Below are 23,799 nucleotides of genomic sequence, written 5' to 3' on the forward strand. Positions count from 1 at the left end.
CACATCGACAAAGTTAGGTCCCGCAAACTTTAAATGAGCTAGAAAATTGCATGCAGCCTGCAAACTTCACAAAAAGAAAGTAATTGGCATTCTTTGTTCCGATTGTACATACAGACCGTTTATGAATACTAATTAGCCACGCCCCTGGATCGTTCAAGTCTATTGTTTCAAAACCGACGCAATGGTTTACATTCATAATTGCACAAAACCAATGCAATCATTTCACTTCGTGAATGCTACATATGTATATAATATATACTGGAAATATAATCGTAAAATGCTGCAAGACAAATAAATTCCCGCTGTTTTTTAATATTCGTTACTTACAATAGCTAAAGCGAATGTTTTCCCATTTTTAATATAATTTATATATATGTGAGTATGTATGTTTGATCAACAGATTTGCTATATAAAAAATTTTGATGTTAGTATATAGCTAATTTCTCATAAACTCGAAATAGTCAATAATTTGTCAATTTTCAATTTGATACGAAGACCGCTTAGCCCTGCTTACCGCGTATAATGCCAGTAACAGGTTACATAGTTGCAATGGTATTAATCTTCGATAAGCCGGAGATTGGTATTCATATTTTATTAATTTCATTTGATACAATACGTACATAAATGTATTGTACATTGTGCAATGTACATGTAGCCGTAATCATTTGTTTGACATCAATTAAATACGTAATATTTCATATACAATAAATGTGTATCGCATAATGACTAAGACTAAGTTGTATTAAATTATTTAATGTCACTAAGTGGAATTTACATATGTATTTTAAATAAAACTTATTTCACCCTCAAGCCACTATAGGTTACATCTTAGTAAGGCAAAAATAGCTATAAGTAGTTAAATGTTTTAATAAGGTTATATTAACACAATCACTGCCAATTCAATTGGACATTTGTGTTGCGCAACAATTAGATATGAACCTTTAGATTTGTGGGTTTAGCATGCATTCAAGAACACCAACGCATTAGTAGTATGAATTATGAGTATGAAGAAACAATTATATTAACGTAACTCCATCGCATCATCTCTGTAAAAAAGGATGCGGAATGCGGAATGCTCAACGGCAGATAACGTGATGTACTATAACGCTAAAAAGACATAAAATATAATAATAAATATTTCATATTTCCAATTATAAATAATTAAGTCCTATTTACTTAGTTATATTCGTTTTTATCTTCATTTTGCTGCTCAGTTGGAGTTTTAGCTGTATGTAACGGACTTTCTAGTTGCTCGATGGAATTGCTTGGCGATTGTAGATCACAGCTATCATTTTGTGTAATGCTTACAGGCTCTAGAATATCTGAAACTCTAAGTGTGGAAAGATCTTGTGATTCCATGTTGTCATCGGTCGAAGCGGATGGTAACGGTGTTGGTGTCGGTGTTAGGGATGTGTTAGATATTGTGTCAATATCATCTTCAAACTCTGCGTCAGCGGCTTGCAGGATGGTCAGGATATCGGTTGGAGTTTCCTAAAGTAAAAAAAATATATAATGTAAAACAAAAACAAGTAAAAATGTTACAATCGAACGTTACCGACTGCACAATACTTATTCATGGGCTAAAAGATGCCAACGACTTTGGAAGATTTCTTTATATATATATATCCCTTTTGGTAGATCAATATAATTTAGCTGTTAAATGTTGGGCTGCAATTTGTAAATATGAAGAATATACTGATTTTGCCACGAAAAAATTAATTATAATTTTCGGCCAATTCTTAGAAGTCTACAGTAAAGTAACTATACAATTGCGACTAAGGTACCAAAAAATGTAGACATTGTTGGGGATTTCTACTATATCATGCCACATGTTTTTGGTGAATCGATAAAGGATATAGTCAATAGTTATTCAAAATCGAATATAAAAGTTTATTGCTCTAAAAGGTTAAGATATAACTTTTAGGCTTGCTACGTCTATATATTTTGAAATGCGGTTTGTCTACACAAGTATATATTCCAGCATCAATAGCAAAACTTTTAAAAGACTCTTTATAACTATATCCGATTTGAAACGCCAAAATGGTTTGCGTTCATGTGGACGGACAGACAAACGGTAAACAAGACAGGCATTGTACAAACTGTGTCACTTCGTAAAAGACTAAAACAAAGTAAAATATATGCATTTTTTATACACAATATAAACATGTAAAATATCGGAAATTACATTACCTTTACTACATCAACTCGCTGACGTTCATGCATAGCACTTAAAAGTTCTCGTAAGTGTTGATTTTCTTTACGCAAACGCTCGCGTTCAATATCACGTTCATTTATTTTAGGCTAAAAAAAGAATGAAGTGCTATTTGAAAACATACAGGATTAGAAGTTGTTCTTACCAATAGTAAAGAAATTTGCTCATTCAATACATTTACGATGCTGCTGAGAGAATGACACGGAACGCTTGGCTCTAAAGAATTAGCGTGCTGAATGCGGTTTAGTCTACATAAGTTTCCTACTGCAATGGCGGACGATAAGCTTCCTCCTTTTTCTTTTTCATTAGGACACATTGGCTCAGCTATTGTTGACGAGTTCTTAATTATTGCTTCTCTTGTTTGAGCCTTATTAGATGCAGCCTATAAAGATGGTAACAAAATATATAAATATTGACCTTTTTTTATTTATATGAAACTGACCAAATTATCGTACACGTCATTTATTTCAACGTTGTCACTTTTGTCTCCAGATTCTAAGCTTTGCAGCGTATTAACGGCATCTGACTCTTCAGTCTGTTGTTTCGACTGATGTGATATTTTGGTTTTTTCTTTGGGATTTGTGTCCCTATGTTCAGTTATAACTATTTTTTCGATTTCAGTTTCAGCCATTAATTTTTGAGGCTTAAGTATTGGTACTGTTTCTGACTTATGTACTGAATGTTGCGTATCAGTAGATTCTTCAGAAGACTCATCTAATGTAATGTTGCTTTGTCGTTGGGGTAGATCAGAATTACTGTTGCTTGATGAAGGTAAAGTCAAGTTAACTTCCGTGGCTGATACAAAATTAAATGGAGCTAACGGGGTTGACAAATCTGGTGATTTTGCGATAATTGCAGGCAAACGTAATTCGTCAATTTCGCAATATCCATCGTCATCTTCATGTATAGCAATCTCTTCTTCAACACGAGTTTTGTGTTTTGCTGTTCTATTTAACTGCGGTGTTTGCTGTTGAGCATTTTGTTTTTTTGATTTAGGTAACGGTGGAGGTGATACTTTTGCAACATTTTTTTCTCTTTCATGGCAATGGTCACATACAGCTGTCGATACAGCTGATATTTCCATTTCGGGTGACACATGCATGTAGTCATTTAAAATTCTGGTTAACATCTGGACTTGATCGTAAGCAGCTAGCGCAATATCAGCGCTGTCTTTGGGTGCTTCTGGCATCATAGCAATATCAACAATTTCATTAAAGTGTTCAACTGGCAATCGAAAAATATCACAAATAATTCTCTGCTTTTCTAGTAGCCCCTCTCGAATGGAAGCATCTAGTCGACGTAATCTCTCACCTGGCGTCAACACCGGTTCGGCGGTGAGAGCAGGACTTATGCTTATTTGAATTGCTGTTGGTTCAACCAGGGGTGATTGCATGAGTAATGTGCGTGTATTATTAGAATTATTCGAGCAGACAATGCTCGCACTGTCTCGCTTGGACGGTCCCCCTACTAAGCCATAGATCATTCCGCGGTCCTCACTATTGGTCTCACGTGCTGATTGAGTGTGACGTAAATTTACGCCAGTAATGTCTGGACTATTCGTAGGATAGTTATTGTTAGCCTCTCCGCAACTACGAGTGGACATGGTTCGATTTATTGGAGTGGTTGTCTCATTTTGGCTGAGACGACGCTTAGCCATAATATTGTAGTAGCCTTCACTCTCGGTAGGTATACTATCGCGGCGACAATTACTTAATTGAACACTGCTGTCATAGTTATTACTTGCAGTGGGCGCTGGTGTTATAGTAGTAACGGGGAGCAGGGGTGCCAGAGGCGTAGTAGAAGAAATTGCCGTTGCGTTTGTTGGTTGTGAACGGTCGGGCGTTTGGTCCATTGACTCCCTGGTGTGTATCTGTTGTGGGGGGTTAACAGGATCATCGCAAGATGTTTCTTGACTGTTAGCATTTTTAGCTCGGGGTTTATATTGATGTGCAGCGGCATCAGATATATGTTTAAACCACCTGAATTAATATATTATATTTTATTTATTAATAAGTTTTGACTTGTATATGTATTGTATGATTTTAGTTATATTCAAAATTCAAATTCAAATTTTTTAAGTTAAAATGAATAAGTTATGGATATGCCCTTCTGGTCTCCAAAACTTTTGAAGATATGTTTCTTCCGATATGCCACGTCCATAAGAGGCTTTTAGTAGATTAATTAGAGGTGAACTGTAATTTAGTTTTTCATTTTATAATTGTAAAATTATAAAATATATCGAATTTTTAATTTTCTATCTTTACAACTTTAGAAGATTTTACTCCCAATACTACTCACAGGTGAGTAATCTATATATTTTTAGATGCGGGTAGTGCTCACGAGTAAATGTTCCAAATCCAAATCTCTATACCATTTACCGATTATCCACGCCCTTACCTTGCGTATCGGAGAAATCTCAATACTATATCAGAAGAGTATAAATTCACGAGTATAAATTCAACATTTCAAGTCTCTAGCTTCAATAGTGGCGAAAAGGATTGCGTTCATACAGACGACAGACGGATATCAAAACAGATGATGTTCAAAACAAATATAATCATTTTACTTTCTGAATGAGGTTAAAACATCATTTTAAAATATAATTACTTGTTTCAGTGCATAAATAACTCTATTATAAATATACCTTAAGCCATTTAAATTGAGAGTTGTACTTATTTTAACAAACTTACGTTTTACACTCAGAGCTGCTAGGAGCACGAAGCTCTAACATTTGTGATGTCTTTGTCTTTATTAAAAAAAACGAATTCTTGTCTGCGGCTTCCTGACGCACTAAAGTCTCCGAGTCAATATTCATAATAGGGCTCACAGGCTTGTTGCTGACTGCTAGTGGTGTATGAAGATTCTTTAGTAAATACTTATCGTCCTGCAAGAAATCAAAGCCGAATGTTTAACAAACCAGAGTAGCGACAAGAAAAAATTCATTAATGTATGTGCCTTACCTGCTTTGTAAGCAACACTATCATATTTTCAAAAAGTAATCCATGAAGCTGTATACTAGGATTCTTTTTCATTGTTAAATTTCCGTCGTGGACAAGACGATGTTGTGTTAAATCTAATTTCTTAAACTCGTCTTTGTCATACGATGATTTGTCTAACTTGCGTTGAATGTTTTGTAGCCTTAAAATAAAGTGTTTATCGAAACATAGTATTTAATTTACTAAGGCTTTCAATTTACTTACTTGTGAGCATCTTCAGCTGTCTTGACAGCTTTATTCACTTCGACAAGAATATTCTTTGATGACTCCACCGCACGTTGTATAGCATCTGCTTCTGTAGTGTTTTCTGGTAGTACTCGAATAGTGACCTTATAAAGATTCTCAAAGAGTAGAGGATATTTGGTCAGTCGTTGTAATACCGTGGGCAATAGGTCCTTAAGCTCTAGTCGACGACAAGCCTTATGTGACTCAGATTTTTTTAACAATTTTTGCAACTGCTCGTCCTTATTTCGCTTCTCTTTCAATGCTTCAAGTGCAATTTGCTGACGAGCGCAAAACTGAGCAGCGTGGTCACACAGAACTTCACCAGATTGACCGTCAAACATATCCGAGAGCAAATCACCAATATGTTTTACAACGTGATTATGTTCAACGCGTCGTTGTTTAAGCTTTTGTTCGAATGCACCATGAATATCACGTAAGGAGAGCAGTGCGGGTGGAAATAATAGCAGTAAATGATCATGAGAAAGCAAACCACTGTCGAAAAGGGGCAAAAAAAACAAACGATCCAACAGTCTGAGAGTGCGTACATGATTACGTTCCGTTTGATAAATTTCTGTGTAACACAAACCAATAGTCAAATAAATCGCATTAACAATATTAGCCTTATTTAAATTTACCATTTATAATTTCCTGCCGTTTTTTTTCAGCATCCGTTAGCGCTGCAAGCATCTCGACTGCAACTATCGAGCTCCAGTCGGCTTCATTTAAATCTTCATCATCGCTTTCAAAATTCCATTGACGTTGCAGAGGTTGTCCGACATTCCAAAAGTTAGTGTTACTGACACTACTACTACTTCCTATGCTGCCTTGAAAAGAATCTTGCTGACTGTGTTGATTTGATTGTTGCTGCACAAGTTTATGTGGATGCTGATGAGAATTAGCAACACTTGATATTACGTTTGTCCCAGCGCCTAATACAGCAACACCACTCGCAACCTGTTCCATTGATGTACTTGGACTATCAAAGCCACCTCCGGATGACAGACTAGAACTTGAGCTTCCTGTATAGTTTGCAGTTGACAGGCCCAGGTCTGCTTGATCATCACTGTGAATTCCAGAATTTTACATACGTTGTTAATTATGTTTGAAACAGAATACAATTTTATAGCCCATTGAATTTGCTCTGAAATCCGTAACTTAATCGCACTTACTTGTCATAATTAAGACCAACCATCTCCCTAACACTCTTACTGCGAGCATACCGAACTTTGCCTTGCATTATTTTCTATTTATTATTAGACTTCATAGAAATTTCATTTAGTTTTGCAAATTTATAAACCGTACTGCGCAGTGTTTGCGTCGCTACAGCTGCGTTCTAATTGAAATGAACTGGAATACTGCCACTAAACATACATATATAAATGAAAGAGGTGCAGCCAATCAATAAGTGTAACTCGTAATGATGATTTTGAGTTAAGGATTGTCGGTAAGATAATATCAAAGCCCTTAACCGGACAGGAAAAGAGACAGTTTAATACAGAAACGGAAGTAAACGGATATTATTTAGACATGACCAATATTATGCCGTCAGCCATGACGTCCTGTCATAACATACCCATTATACGGACTAATTTTAAATAATTTTTTCCTTTAAATTTATTGTTAAGTAATTGAAGAAATATGCACCCTTGTATAAGGCATGAGTTGATTTATTTAAATTCCCTTACTTCGTACGCGATGATAAACTTGGATCCGAAGTTTTGCGGCGGCTATTACGTATGCGTTTATTCGATAATCGTTCCTTGTAAGATTCTGAACGGTTTACTGATACTTGTGCACTTTTCTGTTGTTGGTAATAACTGCAAAGAATGATTTTTAATAATTTTGTTATGTTTATGTGGCACGAAAACATACTTTTCCCTCCGCATATCTTTACTATCTGCCGAATCTGTTGTATTCAAATCATTTAGAGAAGTCATACCGACCCCGCCAGCTAAGCAGCTAGATAAAGTCGTGGATCCCGAACATGTAGTAAGTTCTGAGATACCTATAAAGCCGCCACTACTTGTTGCACTTTCGTTGGCATTGCCAGCAGCGTGAAATGAATTCTGCAAATCGCTACTATTAAGCACGGATGTGCTAATAGATGTATTCCCATTCGATCGCAAGGATACGTTACCATCAAGCCTGCGGTCTGATGGTTGACGTACTATTGATGTTGAGTGAACGCGATCTAAAAATAAATTATTACAAAATATTTAGCGGATTAGCACAGTAAGATGCAATCTATGCAATAAATAATAAAAGAATATTCTTACAATTAGTATCGAAATAATATTGCGAAAATTACAATACAAAAATATACAAATCCACAATTTTCGCCACACACTCTCATATACAGTTTCCATAGTTGACACTTTCAACTTTGTGAGTTAATAATTTCCAAACGAATGAAGCAAATCAAAGAAACTTTTTTTCCAATAATATGTATTTAATTCTTAACAAATTGCCGTATATAACAAAAATAAAACTTATTCAGTAAAATATTCAAACAAAGAAAACTGAAACACAACGCATGTGTACAATTTTGCACCTTCCGATATTCATACTTTGGTTTGATTTCTTAATTCTCTTATCGGCAATAGACATGCAGTTTTACCCTTATATGTTTTATTTATGCATTCTATGATCCAGATCCAGAAATCCAGGTGTTTCTTATTATTTGAAGTAGATTTGTTAATTTTAGCAATTAGTCAGATGTCGAAAATAGTATTATTAGCCTAACTGAAAATGGCTGTTCGACTCGTAGTACTTCAGATCAGCTTAATATTTTTCATTCAGCGGTGTCCGAAGTCCAAAAAAGACGCAATGGTGCATCCAAAAACACTATTAAAGGCCGCAAACGACTCTTAAAGGACTCTGACGCCAGACTAATGGGAACTGATAAGTTCCTAACACCGAAGAAGGCATCTATGGACATAGGAAAAGACGTGAGTCGGCGGGTGGTTAGAAGAGCACTAGCTAAGATTGGATATGTGGCAAGTGTGAAAAAAAATAAACCAGCTCTATCCGAGAAGAATGTCAAAGCTCGATTGAAATTCGCCCGGGAACACAAGAACTGGACTGTAGATGATTGAAAACGTGTTACCTCGTCGGATGAATCCAAGTTCAATCGTTTCCAATCAAATGGCAAGCAATACTATTGGCACAGGTCCGGGGAAAAGCTTCAAAAACACCATGTGAAGCAAACCGTTTAGCATGGAGGAGGCAATGTCAAAGTTTGGGGATGCTTTACTTGGTGGCACATTGGACCATTGCATAAAATTGATGGTATAATGTTAAAAGAAGACTATCTCAATATTTTGAAAACCTGTCTACCCAATTTTCTGGACAAGTGTGCATACCCCGTAAAGGAAATATTTTTTCAACAAGATGGGGATCCGAAGCACACTGCCAAAATTGTCCGCGAATGGTTACAAAACCAAGATTTTATGCTGATGGAGTGGCCAGCTCAATGTCCCGAACTCAATCCGATTGAGAACCTGTGGTCAATCGTGAAGCGACGGCTCGGGCAATATCAATCAATGCCATCCAACCTAGACGATCTTTGGAAGCGTGTAGAACTGAAGTGGAACCGAGTTCCAAAGGAAACCATAGAGAAGGTGGTCGAGAGTATGCCAAACTAAATAAAAAATGTAATAGCTAATAAGGGCCTGTGGACAAATCATATTTAATTTTTTCACTGAAGGTGCAAAATTTTACACATGCGTTTTGTTTTAGTTTTCTTTGTTTGAATATTTTACTGATTAAGTTTTGTTTTTTTATATACGGCAATTTGTTAAGAATTAAATACATATTATTGGAAAAGTTTTTTAGATTTGCTTCATTCGTTTAGAAATTATCGACTCACAAAGTTTAAAGTGTCAACTGTGGAAACACTTTTGCTCCCTACTGTGTATACGTAGTAGTCAATAGACTTACTTAATTGTATAAGCTAATCAATAGCTTAATTATCACTACAAAAATATTTTCTATTAATTCATCATACTTATCGTATATATGTATTTATTACACACAAGAGATTGTAGATTATACTTTGCAAATGGGCAACATATAATGTACACGTAAAAACAGGTAAGTATGAATATATATTTACGAATTTATTTTTGTATCGAGGATGTACATATAACACAATCTTGCGCGTAAATGAATTTTGAAATTATTCCCTCTAGTACCTACGTAGACAGCAGCCGCTCTCATAAATCTATTTATAAAGCTTGGCAAATGAACTGTTTATTGAGTAAATAAACGGAGAACGAATGAATAAATGTCAAAAAATAAGACTACTCTTGTTGGAAAAGCACAACTTTAATATACCTTCTGTCCTCCGCAAAGATGCATTCACAAACGGCCGTGGTCTTTACGATACTAGCGTTCACGGTCAAAACGTTAGAAGATATAGTTTTTTTTCGATTTGCCACACCCGAAAAAGGCTTATGTATGATTTTTGAAAAATCAATTAAATATAAATAAGCTCAAAAGTATATTGTTCATTAAATATTCAGTATAAAGTAACGTAATAGAAATTACAGTGTATTTTTATATGCAACGACCTCATTGCGGACGTCAACACTAACTCAAATATCGACTTTTCAAGCTTCTAGCTCTAAGACTTTACAAAATAAAAACTTTGCTTAACCCTTTGATTATATATTCCCAATTTCTTGTTTATAGCACCTATAGTGCTCAAATTTTATACATAACACCCTTATTGTTTCGTCGATCTGTCGATAGTAGCTCACAAATTTTGGAAGGTTATCTCTAAAACTGTAGAGGATACAGTTTTATCTGTTTCGCCACGAACCTAATGGGAGCATGTATCCGTTATATATTTTTGACTTCATGTATGTAATGTAATGTAACTACAGGTTTAATTAGTTTTTGACCAGATTACCTCTTTCTGTATCTCAATAATACAAAAATAAAAGTTAATATAAACATCGTTATATATGCTATAATAATGGACTTCATATAATATTTTCTTGGCCACAGGGTATCTTTAAGTTAATTTTGTTCGGCTTGACCACACAATATATATAAAATTATGGTGCACATGTAAATGCGTATACAATAAAATTAAAAAAAAAATCAAAATAAACAATTGACAGTATTACTGACGGTAAACGAGTACACAAAACTTTTCCATAGTCCAAAAACATATAAACATATATTGATTATAAAGATAATATTTCGTTGTTTTTCCGGATCACATACTCTTAACTTAACTTAAATAAAAGATCTCATTAGTGATTTATCTTTAAATATAATTTTCCACGCCTTCAGTAGACGTATAGAAAGAAATTTTAATACTATCAAATGAGAGACAATTGTTGAGCTTCAAGTCGGCTAAGCGAATGAGAAAAATGGCCCTTAATCAAAATCTTTTACTGAACGACTATAGATCGAAAAATCTGTAAAATAAATGATTAGCAAGCAATAAAGCTCAAGTCGAGATCTATGCTTTTACAAATACTGCATACCTTGTTTCTACGCATATATACACAAAACACGCACAACATGGAGACTACATATATGATTCAGCATAAAAATGTAGAAATTAAAAAAAAAAAACGAGTAACAAAGCAAAATTGTATAAAACGTAAATCAAGCTACATACAATAGCAGACAAACGGGAATAGTTATAGGTGATTTAAAACATACATACTCTGATTTCCCATTTTCAATGGTATTTTCAGGGTATAAACCTTTTTTCCCCTTATAAATAGAATTAGAATCTTAAAACAATAAATAGCACAGAAAAAAATATTTTTTAACCGCCATATCATTCCTTGATTACTCGCTTTTTGCGTAAAGAAATCAGCACCACTTTACTGATTGTATGATAAGTGGCTAATCCGAAGCTAGAGTAGCAGCTCACAATTCAAACAGAATTTAATCGAAACTGCAATTCTTTGAATAGAAAAGAATAAACGAACATTCACATGTATAAAGAAAATGTTGATTTTGCCAATTGGTCAACATTATGTTAAAAACCATCTGTTACTTATTGGATTTAAATTCATTTTCTCATATGATAAAAATTTCTCTTTAACTTACGTATTTAATTGAAATTTGTAAAAATTAAAACTCATACATATTAACTAAAATTGAAACCTCATCTAAGAGAATTTGGTTTATTTTGAGAGAGGTATTAAAATTAAAACAAGTAAGAATGTTCTAGTCGGGATGCCCGACTAGGAGATACCATGATCCCAGTCCTATCTATTTTGTTTTTTTTTTTTTTAATATTTTATATAGTTTGTATCGAGTATTAAGAAAAACCACATAAAAACCGACATTACGACAAAGAAGTTCCAGCCAACGTTTTCTACGCAACGCACATCACATCACTGCTTACACAAAAAGTTGCAAATATCAACTTAAGTAGCAGCTGGAATGCAAGTACAATTCAATCGCAATTTCGATTCTTCGAATAGAAAATACACGCATTTGAATGCATTTGTGCACATGTATAAAAAAACCTGCGCGTTTGGCGCGCACGTGATTTGCAAATTGGCCAAACGTTTTGTTCAATAACTTCTATTTTTTTTAATGGATTTAAAATTTAAATTTTCAGCATATGATCTACATATTCTCTATTGGACTAGTAGAAATGCAAACTCCTTAACTTAACGGTATTTCAAATCCAAAAAAACCCAAAATTATGGAATGCATACATAAACCTTAATACAAAAATTTTGAGGTTCTAGATCTTAAGCCGTACGAGATATAATTGAATAACTGCATTACAATCATGTTTTTAATCAATAACAATAAAGCGGAAATAGTTATCGAATATTTGAAACAGACTTGTTAAGTGCGTGCTATACACGAACCTCCAAAAAAGTCAAGTCTCTAGCTCTTATATATGATGAGATCGATGCGTTCGTAAATTCGGACAGACGGACAGGGCTCAAACGACTCGGCTTGCCGTTCTGATCAAGAATATATATACTCAATGGGATCTGCCACGCCACCTTCTGCCTGTTACATACATTTGCAAAAATCCATAATACTCTGATTTACATAAATAATAAATTAAAAGTGTACAAAATATACATGAAACTAAGGGATAAATTTTGTGACTATAGCACCAAAGACGTAATTAATTGATATAATTTAAACTGAACTGCACCTGTCTACAGGGAACTTGGAATGTAATGTATAGCTTGCGCTCTGATGTATACATTATTGAGTATACCATTAAATAATGCTATTATTGGATATATCGATAACAAATGTAGAAGTCTGAGCAAAATACATGTAATATATATTGTGTAAACAAACTCTTACCGTTGTTTGCGTCTACATCCATGTCTGTGTCATCCTGCCGAGCGCGCTTTTCATCTGAAATAATTAAATATGCAAAAGTCATGTATTATAATTTGTAGCATATTTTAAACTCACTTGCTATAAAATCGCTCGTCCGAGGTCTTATTTTGCCCATAAATTTACTAATTTTATTATCGTTATGCGGGTGTCGTTTTGCTTGAGGAAGAGGCCCCGGACAGCTTTCTTCTAAAACCTTCGAGCATTGACGGTGAATATTCAATTTACAATCTACATATAAATTATATAAATGACGGATACCAGATTAAACTCGGCTCTTACGAAAATTAAAAGCTGTTAACTATACCTGTGCAATGATAACCTTGTGGACTGACACCCCATATAATCGTTTGGCAATGATTACAATGTGTCACTTCGTAGTATTGTCGTAATACTAATGGGTGACCCCGTGCTATCATCTAATCAAAATACATGAATATATTTGTGAAAAATTTTTTTAAAGCATGGTTTTACAAATTTTAATTAACAAACCTTTCGATTTTTACCCATTATTCGTGATTTAAAACTTTTCTCACGACTAACAAAATGATGAACGCGGTCCACTATAGTGTTTGGATGCGAACGCGTTGTAAATATGCGATGTATAACTGTGGAAAGAGCAGAGCACAAGGCTAGTTTTCGTGCATCTTCTTGAGGTAATTCCTTTTCAAATTCCTCACTATAAAACAATCAATTAAACATTGCATTAAGCACAATAATATCATACACTTACATTAAAATTTGCAGGTTAGGCATAAGATATTTATCAATAATTTGTTCTTTCTGTTTGTCACCCTTTGCTTCAGCGAGCTTGTCATCGGTAGGTCCATATATGGTCCCCAGTCCAGCAGTACGCTTTTGCTGAAATTCTCGCAACTGTTCGCTGATTAGGTCCTTAGCGCGTTTGCGACTGCGTAAAAACACAGTACTCAATATTTCCACTTTGTCAAATTCTAACTGTAACACATTGTCCACTTCTCTCGCTAAGGATTCGTCTTGCCTATACCAAGAAAGCGGAGCACGCGGTACAAGAAATGTTGAATGTATTTCATAGGCCCACTTCCGCATATCTTTGGAAGTACCCTCCTTGTAAAGTTCAGTTATTAGGTAAAAGAGAAGTGGCGCTGGCTCTGAGTTTGATAAAACATAGTTAAGGAAGACAGCTAGAAAAACAACATTTTCGGACTCAAGTAAACGTGTTAAGTTGTTAAATGGTCCATTCTCATCAATAAATGGTTCTTCCTGATCGGAGGAATTTTCGTCTTCCATTGAAATAATTTTCTTTTGAGTGTCAGTGGATTGCGCTGCGTGTATACGGCTGGAATGAAGAGCCTGCTGCGAAGGTGAAATTGCGCCTGCCATAGGAGTAAAGTGATGCGATTCTATACATATTCCCGCTCCGACACTACAGTTTTCATTGGGATCTTCAGGTACGGACATGTGCGCGCTGGTTAAGTACGGTGGTGGTGGAGTACCTGGTGGTGTTATCTCCGTATCTTTTTCCACAATTTCCCAAGAGCCAGAAATGGTTTTTACTAATCGATCTGTAGTAATTTAAAAACAAATATATGGAATAAGTATGCAATATTAATCAATTCCAAACAATTTATCAATTGTAATTTTCCGACTAGTGAATTCAATAGGTTTACCCTTTTTTTGGTTCCCTCACTGAAATACCATATTGAAAACCTAAGGCGACAATTTCACGTTTATCTTGAAGCTTTCAGGGCAAAACAATGGTATTTAAATATAATGGAGAACATAAACTACTTCTAAATATTAAATAAAAAATTAATCCGATTAACAATAAAGCGTTACCTGGGTGTCTTGGATGTATATTATCCGGTGAAGATCCAACGCGCCGATGTTTCATTTGATTAAGTGGTGGTGTTTGACCTAAGGCCTATAGATATAGATAGTAGAAATTAGCTTTAAATCACAATTTAAAAAAAATACAATTCAAAAAGAAAAACTGTGTGCTTTTTATCTACAATAACTATATTTGATTATATACATACATATAAATATAAATATTACACAACACCAATTAAACTTATATTGAATATATATATATTTATAAAAGATTCAACAAGATTATGAAATAATATATTTATATGTATACATATTTATGTATAGATACGCGCAAGCTTTTACATTTGTCCTTATTTTTATTAAGAGTTTTTAGGCGAAAAAAATGTTTGTTATTATGTTACAGTTCTTGTTAGAAAGGGCAGTTATGATATTTAAAAATGTAAAAGCAGACACAAATTCTAAGCAATGTATGCGTGAGAAAGTGATCATGTGCAGTCAATTACCAAAGCAATAATAGTAGTCAGAAAAATTCTGATCAAGGGCAAAAATATAGATATGCAAGTTGTGAGAAAGAATAATATGCCATAACAATAAAGAGAGATAGTAATTATACTTATGGACAGAGAGATCTCCAATTACTTACTGCAGTTGACACACCGCCGAGGGGATGCTGCTGGTTTTGTTGCAATTTCTTAACAATGTTCGGACGTTGTGAAAGTGGAAAAGCAGCCTTTATATTGTCGCTTTGAACTGCAGTGCATGTGGCAACTAGTGGGTAATTGTAACCAGTACTTAGAGAATTTGGTTGTGCACGTCCACTATTAAGGTTCTGACAGCTGCCACGACTTATCTCTTCCGACAGCATTCCCGGCTGCCGTGGAGGCAGTGGAGGCGGACAAGAGTCTACTTCAATATTTTCACTATTACCCACATCTTCTGTTGCCATCGACCTACTAGTAGTTTCCATTTGTAAAAACATTTGCGTTGTCATTTTTGGATCCGATAAAGCTTTAGCCTTAATTTTAGATCGCTTTCCCTTGGTACTATTGTTATTGTTATTAAAAACAAGACCAGTGCCATCGTTATTATTTGACTTCAACTTCGGTGAACTGCGTTGTGGACTGCCAGCCCGATCCAAATCAGAAATCGGAGAAAACTGGTGGATAGTATTTGGATGACACGAATCCAACATAAGTTGCCTTGTTGGATTTCTTTGCGGTAGAGGCGGTGGTATGTCTTCCTCAATCAAACTCTTAGACATTGTAAAAACATTTTTAGCTTTTGATCCCGAAGTTGATTTCAAAGTTTCTTTAAATCGTTGCTGTTGCTGATAAACAAATTGTTGCTGCAAACTTCGCTGAGTATTATGTTGAGGACTTGGCATATTTGCATTGATTTGATGATAAAGTGACTGTGACATTGGATTAAAAGCATCTTGAACTCGTGGCTGGGGTAATACGTCCGTTGTATTGTTTAGTGTCGAGGTTAGCAGATCTTTGTCAATTTTATTCTTTCGCGTGCCCAACGAAAGGGACGAAAGTGAACGAGGCAGTAGCGATAGGAATGCGGGTGAAGTGTGTTGCGACTGTTGTGTGCTAACCTGTTGCTGGTGATGATTGTTGTTGTGAAGATGGTGTTGCTGATTGTGATGAGGAGTGGCGACAGACAAATATTGAATTGCATTGTGCATTAGTAAATCAGTATTTTTCTCGCCTGCTGCGGCTTGACACTTAATTGTTGGCGTATCCTGAAGTTAATGATTTTAAGATGATCACGTTAAATATTGTAAACATTTTAATAAATAGTTCGTATGCAAATACATATGAATGCATGTTTATATAAATGTACACATATACATAAAGCCGTGCCAGTGAATATGTATATAATTTGATCAATTCATATTATATGACAAACATATTTTTCAATGTTATCAGTGTTATTTTTAGTTTTATGATTTTTTTCGCATAAAAATAGTCGGATTTATTGCGCAAATAAAGCAATATTTTAAGACCTAACTATGTAAAAAATTCAGTATATTGTAACAGCTTTTACGACATAAATTTAAGATTTTAAGATTTGAGATATATATAAAAATAAACAATAATATATGCCGACCGTTAAATTAACTTTGATTAAGGTATGATGTGCACTATAGTGTAGTATACATATAAATTTAGTGTTTTTATATCCGTTAACGATAAAACCTGTTTATAATTAACTGTATAAACGGATAACTTTAGGATATAATTACATTATATAGGATATTATGCATTATTTAAACACTGTATCTAACGTAAGACACATTTGTTATTAATATCACTATAAAAATATTTTATACATGCGACGATCGACATCCAAAATATACGTTACTATATAATATATAGATAATGCGTATATGAATAATTATGCATATATGTACACTAATACGAACAAGTACAATATATAAAAATTGAATTTTCTAATTCTTGTTTACTCACCTCAGCTCCTACTTGCCGCAATTGTTCGCGCAGCTTTCGAATATTTGCTTCCGATAGTTTATAACTGGCATTATTTGTATCACCTTTAAGACGCTCCAAATTTAGTTTTTCCTGTTCTAACATCTTTTGCAAAGTTTGAATTTTATATGACTCCATTTCCCGTCGTTTTATGCTCTGTAATTATAACACAAATATTTGTATTTTATATGGTTAATATTCAACCAGCTACTTACGTCAACAGGCTGAGGGCCAGTAATTGAAGCAGTTCGATCCCGTCCTGATAGTACTGGTGTAGTTGGAACAACACCCACAGAGCTGGGCCTAGACGACTTTTGGCTGCGTTTTACAGCCAGTTCAACAATTGTAGAAGCTTGAAAATCAAACATTTGATGTTAGGATGGCAAATTAGATCAAAATATAATTTTTTGAAACGTTTTATGTTGATAATGGAGTTTTTTAAAATTTGAATTAGTTACCTGATCAACATATATAACCAAAAACTGGATTTTTGGGATAACCAATAACATGAGATACAAACCAAATCAATAATTCAAATATAGACAAATTCTGTAATATTTAATAAAACTAATAGAATGACAAAACACACGACTAAACGCCTAAAATACTTGACAAGTAGAATTCGATATGTTAACCATATGTACCGTTGAATTGTAGTGAAGGTTTTGTAAATGCATCATTGAAAAAGGTAACAGGGCATTGGCAACGCTATATACAGGACATTTAAGAAAGGTCTCGAGTTTTTTTTTAAATAGACAAGTAGGCCAAAAAATCTTACTTAAAGAAATTGTAGGTTTTATTCGAAAACCAATATTCTCAATATTTGAAATTTGTTGTTTGGTATTAAAAATATTGGGCAACCATACTTTTAGCCATTATGATAATAATTATAAAATTGGCTCTTGTTGCTGGAACAGTCTGGTTAACTAAAGAAATGGGTGTTTGGGATAATCCTGATATAACAGCTGGAATCTACGAGGATATGAAATGTCAATTAAAACCTTATGCAGATGATATAAAACAGAAATACTGTTCAACGTGTTCTGAAACAAACAAAGAAAAAACGATGTTATGGCGTGAATCTTTTGTCGACGCTTGGAATGTCTGTATAAAAGAAGGATTTCGTGTAGTTAACAGATTTCCAAAATACTGTCACCGCTTTACAGACGACGTAAATAGGACTATCAATCAGTTATTCAACGGCAAGTAGGCGATCTTGAAACTGGCAAATTCAAATCAAGTAACAAATTATGTTTTTCTCATATTAAAATTAAAATTTAACTACTTCAAATACATGACGATCATGACATATAAATTTCTTAGACGTTTGGGATTTCTCACAGGAGTTTTGCTTTATACCACGCATATTGGAGTTTGGGCAGAGCCGGAAGTGGCATATAAATTAGCTGAGCATATAACACGAAGTTCAAAAAAGTTAGCCGATAGCTCAGACAGCATATTTGAAAATAGAGCATTAGACACCACATTTGATAACTGTTTTGTTGCCCAACGACAATATAATGAGGCTATTAAACGAGGTTTATACTTTTCTTATCGCATGCCCGACTGGTCGACTGAATTTGTCAAACATACGAAAAACATACTAAACGAAAATATATCTAAAAGAATCTCCAATCGATTAACCGAAAATGAATCTTGGCCTTTCCTTGAACATAATAATAAAGAACAAAATATTGACCTTAAAAGCAACCCTACCGTATGTGCACCGGTGAACATACCAAATCACCCAATGAAACTTCCAAAGATCAAGGATGACATAACCTGTGGCAAACGTGAACTTGCCTAGGCGGCTGAAAATGTATCCTGTCAAAATTTAAAGTACACATTTAATCAGATCAATAATTTTTTGATTTTCAACAAAATTTTTAGTTAAATCAACCCATAAAAATGATTTTAGATCTTGCATTGCGCACAGGAATCGTAGTTGCTGTAATAATGGTCACAAAACGCTATAATATTTGGGATTCATCGGACGAAACGCAAGAAGTTTATCAGTCTACAATCAAGTGGATCAGTCCATATGCCAAGCAAACTTGTGATTACCTAAACATTCAAGTACCGCATCTGCCTCCTCAAAGAGAAAAATCCTACCTTGGTGTTTACCTTTATAATCAAACAGTTAAAACGTTGGTTGACTTACTTAATATGCTTCCTACGTATATACACGCTGTCTTAGATCAGATACCTGGCGTGGCAAGCGATATCGCAAGTCGCGCTCGAGAACAATATGATAAGTATCAAAAAGAAAGAGAAAAGCAGAAAGCATTGGAAAAAGAAAAGAATGAACGCAAAATGCGAATTGACGAAAGGGCTCTAGTGCAGCCTATTGCACCACACCCAGATGTAGAATCCAAATGCAAAAAAAAGAATCATATGGACCCAAAAAATATACCCGAAATCCCATGTATTAAGGAAACTTGTCCAAAAAAGAAACACACAGATCCCAAAAATATTCCCGGTACTCCTTATAAAGAGGAATCTTGTCGAAAATCCTCAGATGTTCCCCCTTGTGATCAACAAAAACAAAAGAGCTGTGACCTTCCAGATAAAAAATGCAACTGCCCTAAGTGCGCAATCAGAGAGTCTGCTGGATGGTCGGATAATAAACCCAAGTGCCCAAACCGTAACAACACGTAAGCAGTCCTCATAGTTAATCTTTAAATATAAATACATAAATGTAAGCATTATTTCAGCGTGTCAATCGATGCAGGGGACGTAGGAAAAAAAAAACCGAGTCTTAAAAAATAAGTCTATTGGCATACAAAAAATATTATTAAAACCAAATTCACGCAATAAAAATAAATAGTCAAATCGCAGTGAAAGACTAAGAGACTCGAATGTCGATCTTAACTGTGTAAATCAAAATAAATTGAATTAAGCTATATACAAACCTTTGATATAGCTAACAACAGTTGGGTGCTTCTCTTGCCGCACTTCTTGTCCATTTACCTAAAAGAAAGAATGACAGAAAAATTTAAAAAGATGTACAAAAAATCAATACATTCTTTAAAATTCTACGACTACAAGCCTTTAAAATCATATCTCCGGCCACTAAACCAGCAATTTGAGCGGCTCCACCTGGCTTTACGCTTTCCACAAAAACGGGATTGTCGCCGGACACCTAAACAATAAAATAATTTTAACATATCCTATGAAATCCGATTTGTGTTGAATACTCACTTTCATGCCATAGCCATTGTCATCTTTTCGCACAGTTAAAGTTAAATACTGAAAATTTTTTGGTGATGCTGGGTTTGGAGTAGGCGGCTTCTGCACTTGAGCGATTGGATTTAATTGTATCTGGGAACGCGAGCCAGATGCACAGGGGTAATCTTGAGTCATAACCAAATTAGTGCCACAACTGCCATCAGTTGTAAGGACACCACTCTCCATTAGATTGCTGTCACTGTTAGAGGATCTGTTGCAGTCAAGAATATTAGATGGATCCGGAGCCACAAGGCCAGTCACAGACGTCGCTCCGACACCACCATTGTTTTCCGCACCATTCATAAGTTTCGTCTTATTTTTATTCGTCTGTTGATAACTGGTCGGTAATGGAGGTGTCTGTGGTGGAACGTTGCTGTTATTAATACCACTAATACTACTTGCTAAGTTGCTGAAGCTACTCGCAAGAGACGGAGATCGCGGTATTTTGGATTTATTGGCAGATTTCTGTTTCTGTTTGTTCTTCGAATTTTTTACAGATTTCTGCTTTGGTGGAGGAAGTTCTGGTGGCGAATCCTCAGTTGTGCCGCCAACACCAGCAATAGTGGTTGATGCTGTGACAGAGTTGTCACAAATATTGCTACTATGTGACTGCGATGTTGGCTGTTGCAGTTGATTGTTCGATTCTTCTGGTAGATCTTGGACCTCATCGTAATCATGGTCGTCGGTGCCAAAATCAATCAATCTTGAAAATGAATATTACGAAAGTTGTTATTTGCAATTTACTGTGATTCAAATATACTCTTATACACATTTGAATATAATACTCGTCCATTTTCTTCAATCTTTTCATTTCCCAATGGATAAATTGCGCCGTGTCTGAGCGCTCTTTATGTCACATAGAACTATGCAATTATAAACCCCACCATATATTTCAAATACTAACGCTGCTGCAAAACTAAAAGAACACTTAAACGATATTTTATGGTTGTTGTAGTAAGGTTGGTACTTTTAGTTGTGGTGAATAGGCATAGCCAGCCCTCGCAATCAAACAAATCATGCCGTAGCAAGTGTCATTGCCAAAGCTACGAGATCAACTCACCAAACAGAATGACCACTGTTTGACCTTATTTAATTGAGCACAAATTAAATTAGCCACAAAATAGATACAATTTAATTTCTGGACTTATTTGATGCGAAAATTTGGTTCTAATGCGAATAAGCTTTCGTTTATATAAAGTATTATATTGTATTGTATAAATACGACAGAGTGGGGAATTTGTAAATGAAGCGCTTCATATCAATCAATCAATAGTTCTTCTTGTTTCAAATACAATAATAGGCTGGTTACAATTAAACTTACCTCTTTTTGATTGATGGGTCATCCATAGAGAGTCTCGTAATGACCTTCAAATTCAAATTTCCTAATATTGCAGCGTATCGTGATATATTCTTGTTAAAACGGAAAGAGCCCGTATTCGTATAAATATTTTATTGTTTATCATCCAATTGCCAACAGTAACATCAAAAGTTTCTGTGAATCATAAAAGGCACTGAGCTCATCTAAAACACATTGAATATTCGAGTGCAAAAAATTATTGGGTATTAAAAATTTAATTTATAACAATGCAATTATCTTTTACATGGTAACCTATTTTAAATATACACGCAAAGAAATTTTGGATTTGAATGTTATTTATAACTTAAAAACATTTAATCTAAAACATGAAAATTAACAAAAAAGGATTCGATATTTAAGATTTGTTTTATATCTAATAATAAAATATACTGTTTTTTTTCTATCAGTTCTATTTTCTTTACGTTTCAAGTTTTTTTCCTCTAACACAAATGAAATAATAATACTTGTATAAGAATCACAAAAAAAAGAAAATTAAAAAAAAAAAACAATAAAAACAAATTTTAAATTCGAGTTCTAAAGGTATAAATATATCATTAAAGGAATAAGGTGCTGCAAGTAATATATAAAAAAAAAATTCTACACTAAAAAAAAAACCAAACACAGGTAAAATATTCACATATACGCTATGTTTTAGTAACATTGTGTATGTTTTCAACCGTAAATGCAGCTGTCGAAATTATCATAGAAGGCGTTTAAAGAAGGTTCTGTTGCATTTTTGGATGCAAATTTTACATTTATCTGTTATGGGCGTTAGTATGCATTCTCCGTTTTAAACATGTATATATATATATATATATATATGTATATAAGTATGTATAACATATATACACATATAAATAAGTAAATATATAGCATTCATGTGTTTATATATATATATATATATATATATATATATATATATTTATATATATATATATATATATATATATATATATATATATTGAGAATATAAGCATCAATATTCAAATATAATTTTTTACACATTAAGTAAATTGAAAAACTTTAATATGCACATTTAATACGCTCCAAACATCCAACAAGTGGCGATGGCAGCCATGTTGTTTTGCTCTGTAGGCTGCTAAATCCAGAGGTGCAGGCGTGACGAATATTATGACCCGGGTTGACAAAAGAATTAACTATCATTGGTAACACATATATTTAAGTCCGTGCGTTCAATAAAATCAATTTCAACTAATTTATTAAAGGCGTATTTATACATTTGAAAACAATAATATACGATAAATAAGTGAGATATTCATATTGCTTGTGTATACACATATACGCATATTGTCACGAATACAAATAAAAAAAGCCCGACACGAACGCACCTCTGGTTGGATCATCACACTAGCCATCACACTATGCATCCATACATATGTATACACATATATATTTACTCATATGCTGGTTTATATACACTCACACTCGCATACGTCTGTTGCCTTTTTTACACTACCTAGCGCATTGCGCATCTTTTTTAACGTCTGAGGAAGTAGCCGGATTTAGAATATGTATTCTAATAAATTCACAAATTTATATACATAATATATTCAAAACATTACTTTTTAATTATTGGATTAAAAAAATTGCTGAAAATCGTCTTTCCTTTTGTCACACAAACTATACGCAATAAATGCTAAATTGATACTATGTTATACTCAAAATGGACGCTGTTAATAGAGCCGACGATATATCGAGAAGAATAAAACATCGAAACGATAAAAGACGGTCATTTTTAATTACATTTCGAGTGTAGCATTTGTGTATGGGCACATTGATTGATATAAGCACCCTATATAGAATAGGTGCTCTTAAAATAGTAACCGTTCATATTAATTAAAAAAAAGATTATCAAAACGTTCGAACTTAACTCATCTAACTACATTATATATTTTTAAATAGCGAACATATTGTTCATAAAAAGTACATTTTGTTGAATTACGCGAATTTACAGGTTAGCATTTGACATAAACGCCAGTTTATTTTGTTCTTTCTGTTATTGTTTTTATATCAAAGCAGTACAAAAATATATAAGCAATATAGTAATCATTCAATACTTAAAAATATATTGTATTTCTTATTTAATATATACATTCGTATGTAAAC

General features: G+C 34.0%; 2 protein-coding genes across 4 annotated transcripts; one reads left to right on the forward strand and one right to left on the reverse strand.

Annotated features, from left to right (window-relative positions):
• Positions 1-761: 761 nt before the first annotated feature.
• Positions 762-23,336, reverse strand: LOC111599722. 3 transcript variants are annotated; one of them, XM_023315465.2, is made up of 25 exons: positions 23,117-23,336; positions 21,637-21,836; positions 20,289-21,018; positions 20,137-20,229; positions 20,000-20,057; positions 17,303-17,439; positions 17,070-17,243; positions 15,236-16,339; positions 14,599-14,683; positions 13,514-14,324; positions 13,273-13,459; positions 13,088-13,199; positions 12,859-13,011; positions 12,745-12,798; positions 7,306-7,624; positions 7,119-7,250; positions 6,069-6,496; positions 5,413-6,004; positions 5,173-5,350; positions 4,903-5,096; positions 2,655-4,191; positions 2,358-2,594; positions 2,191-2,301; positions 1,177-1,491; positions 762-1,107 (listed from the first exon to the last, which is right to left on the reverse strand). In XM_023315465.2, the coding sequence occupies exons 2-24, from the start codon at positions 21,660-21,662 to the stop codon at positions 1,177-1,179; spliced, it is 7,767 nt and encodes a 2,588-aa protein (XP_023171233.2). In that variant the 5' UTR covers positions 21,663-21,836; positions 23,117-23,336; the 3' UTR covers positions 762-1,107. The 3 variants fall into 3 exon arrangements, with proteins under 3 accessions (XP_023171233.2, XP_023171234.2, XP_023171235.2); XM_023315466.2 differs by having other exon boundaries at positions 23,256-23,318; XM_023315467.2 differs by lacking the exon at positions 15,236-16,339 and having other exon boundaries at positions 763-1,107.
• LOC111599723 lies at positions 18,341-19,955 on the forward strand. The gene is made up of 2 exons (XM_023315468.2): positions 18,341-19,741; positions 19,802-19,955. The coding sequence occupies exons 1-2, from the start codon at positions 18,996-18,998 to the stop codon at positions 19,854-19,856; spliced, it is 801 nt and encodes a 266-aa protein (XP_023171236.1). The 5' UTR covers positions 18,341-18,995; the 3' UTR covers positions 19,857-19,955.
• Positions 23,337-23,799: the final 463 nt, after the last annotated feature.

This window comes from Drosophila hydei, unplaced genomic scaffold (genome assembly GCF_003285905.1).
Source record: "Drosophila hydei strain 15085-1641.00,03,60 unplaced genomic scaffold, DhydRS2 tig00000060-arrow-pilon, whole genome shotgun sequence".
Lineage (NCBI taxonomy): Eukaryota > Metazoa > Arthropoda > Insecta > Diptera > Drosophilidae > Drosophila > Drosophila hydei.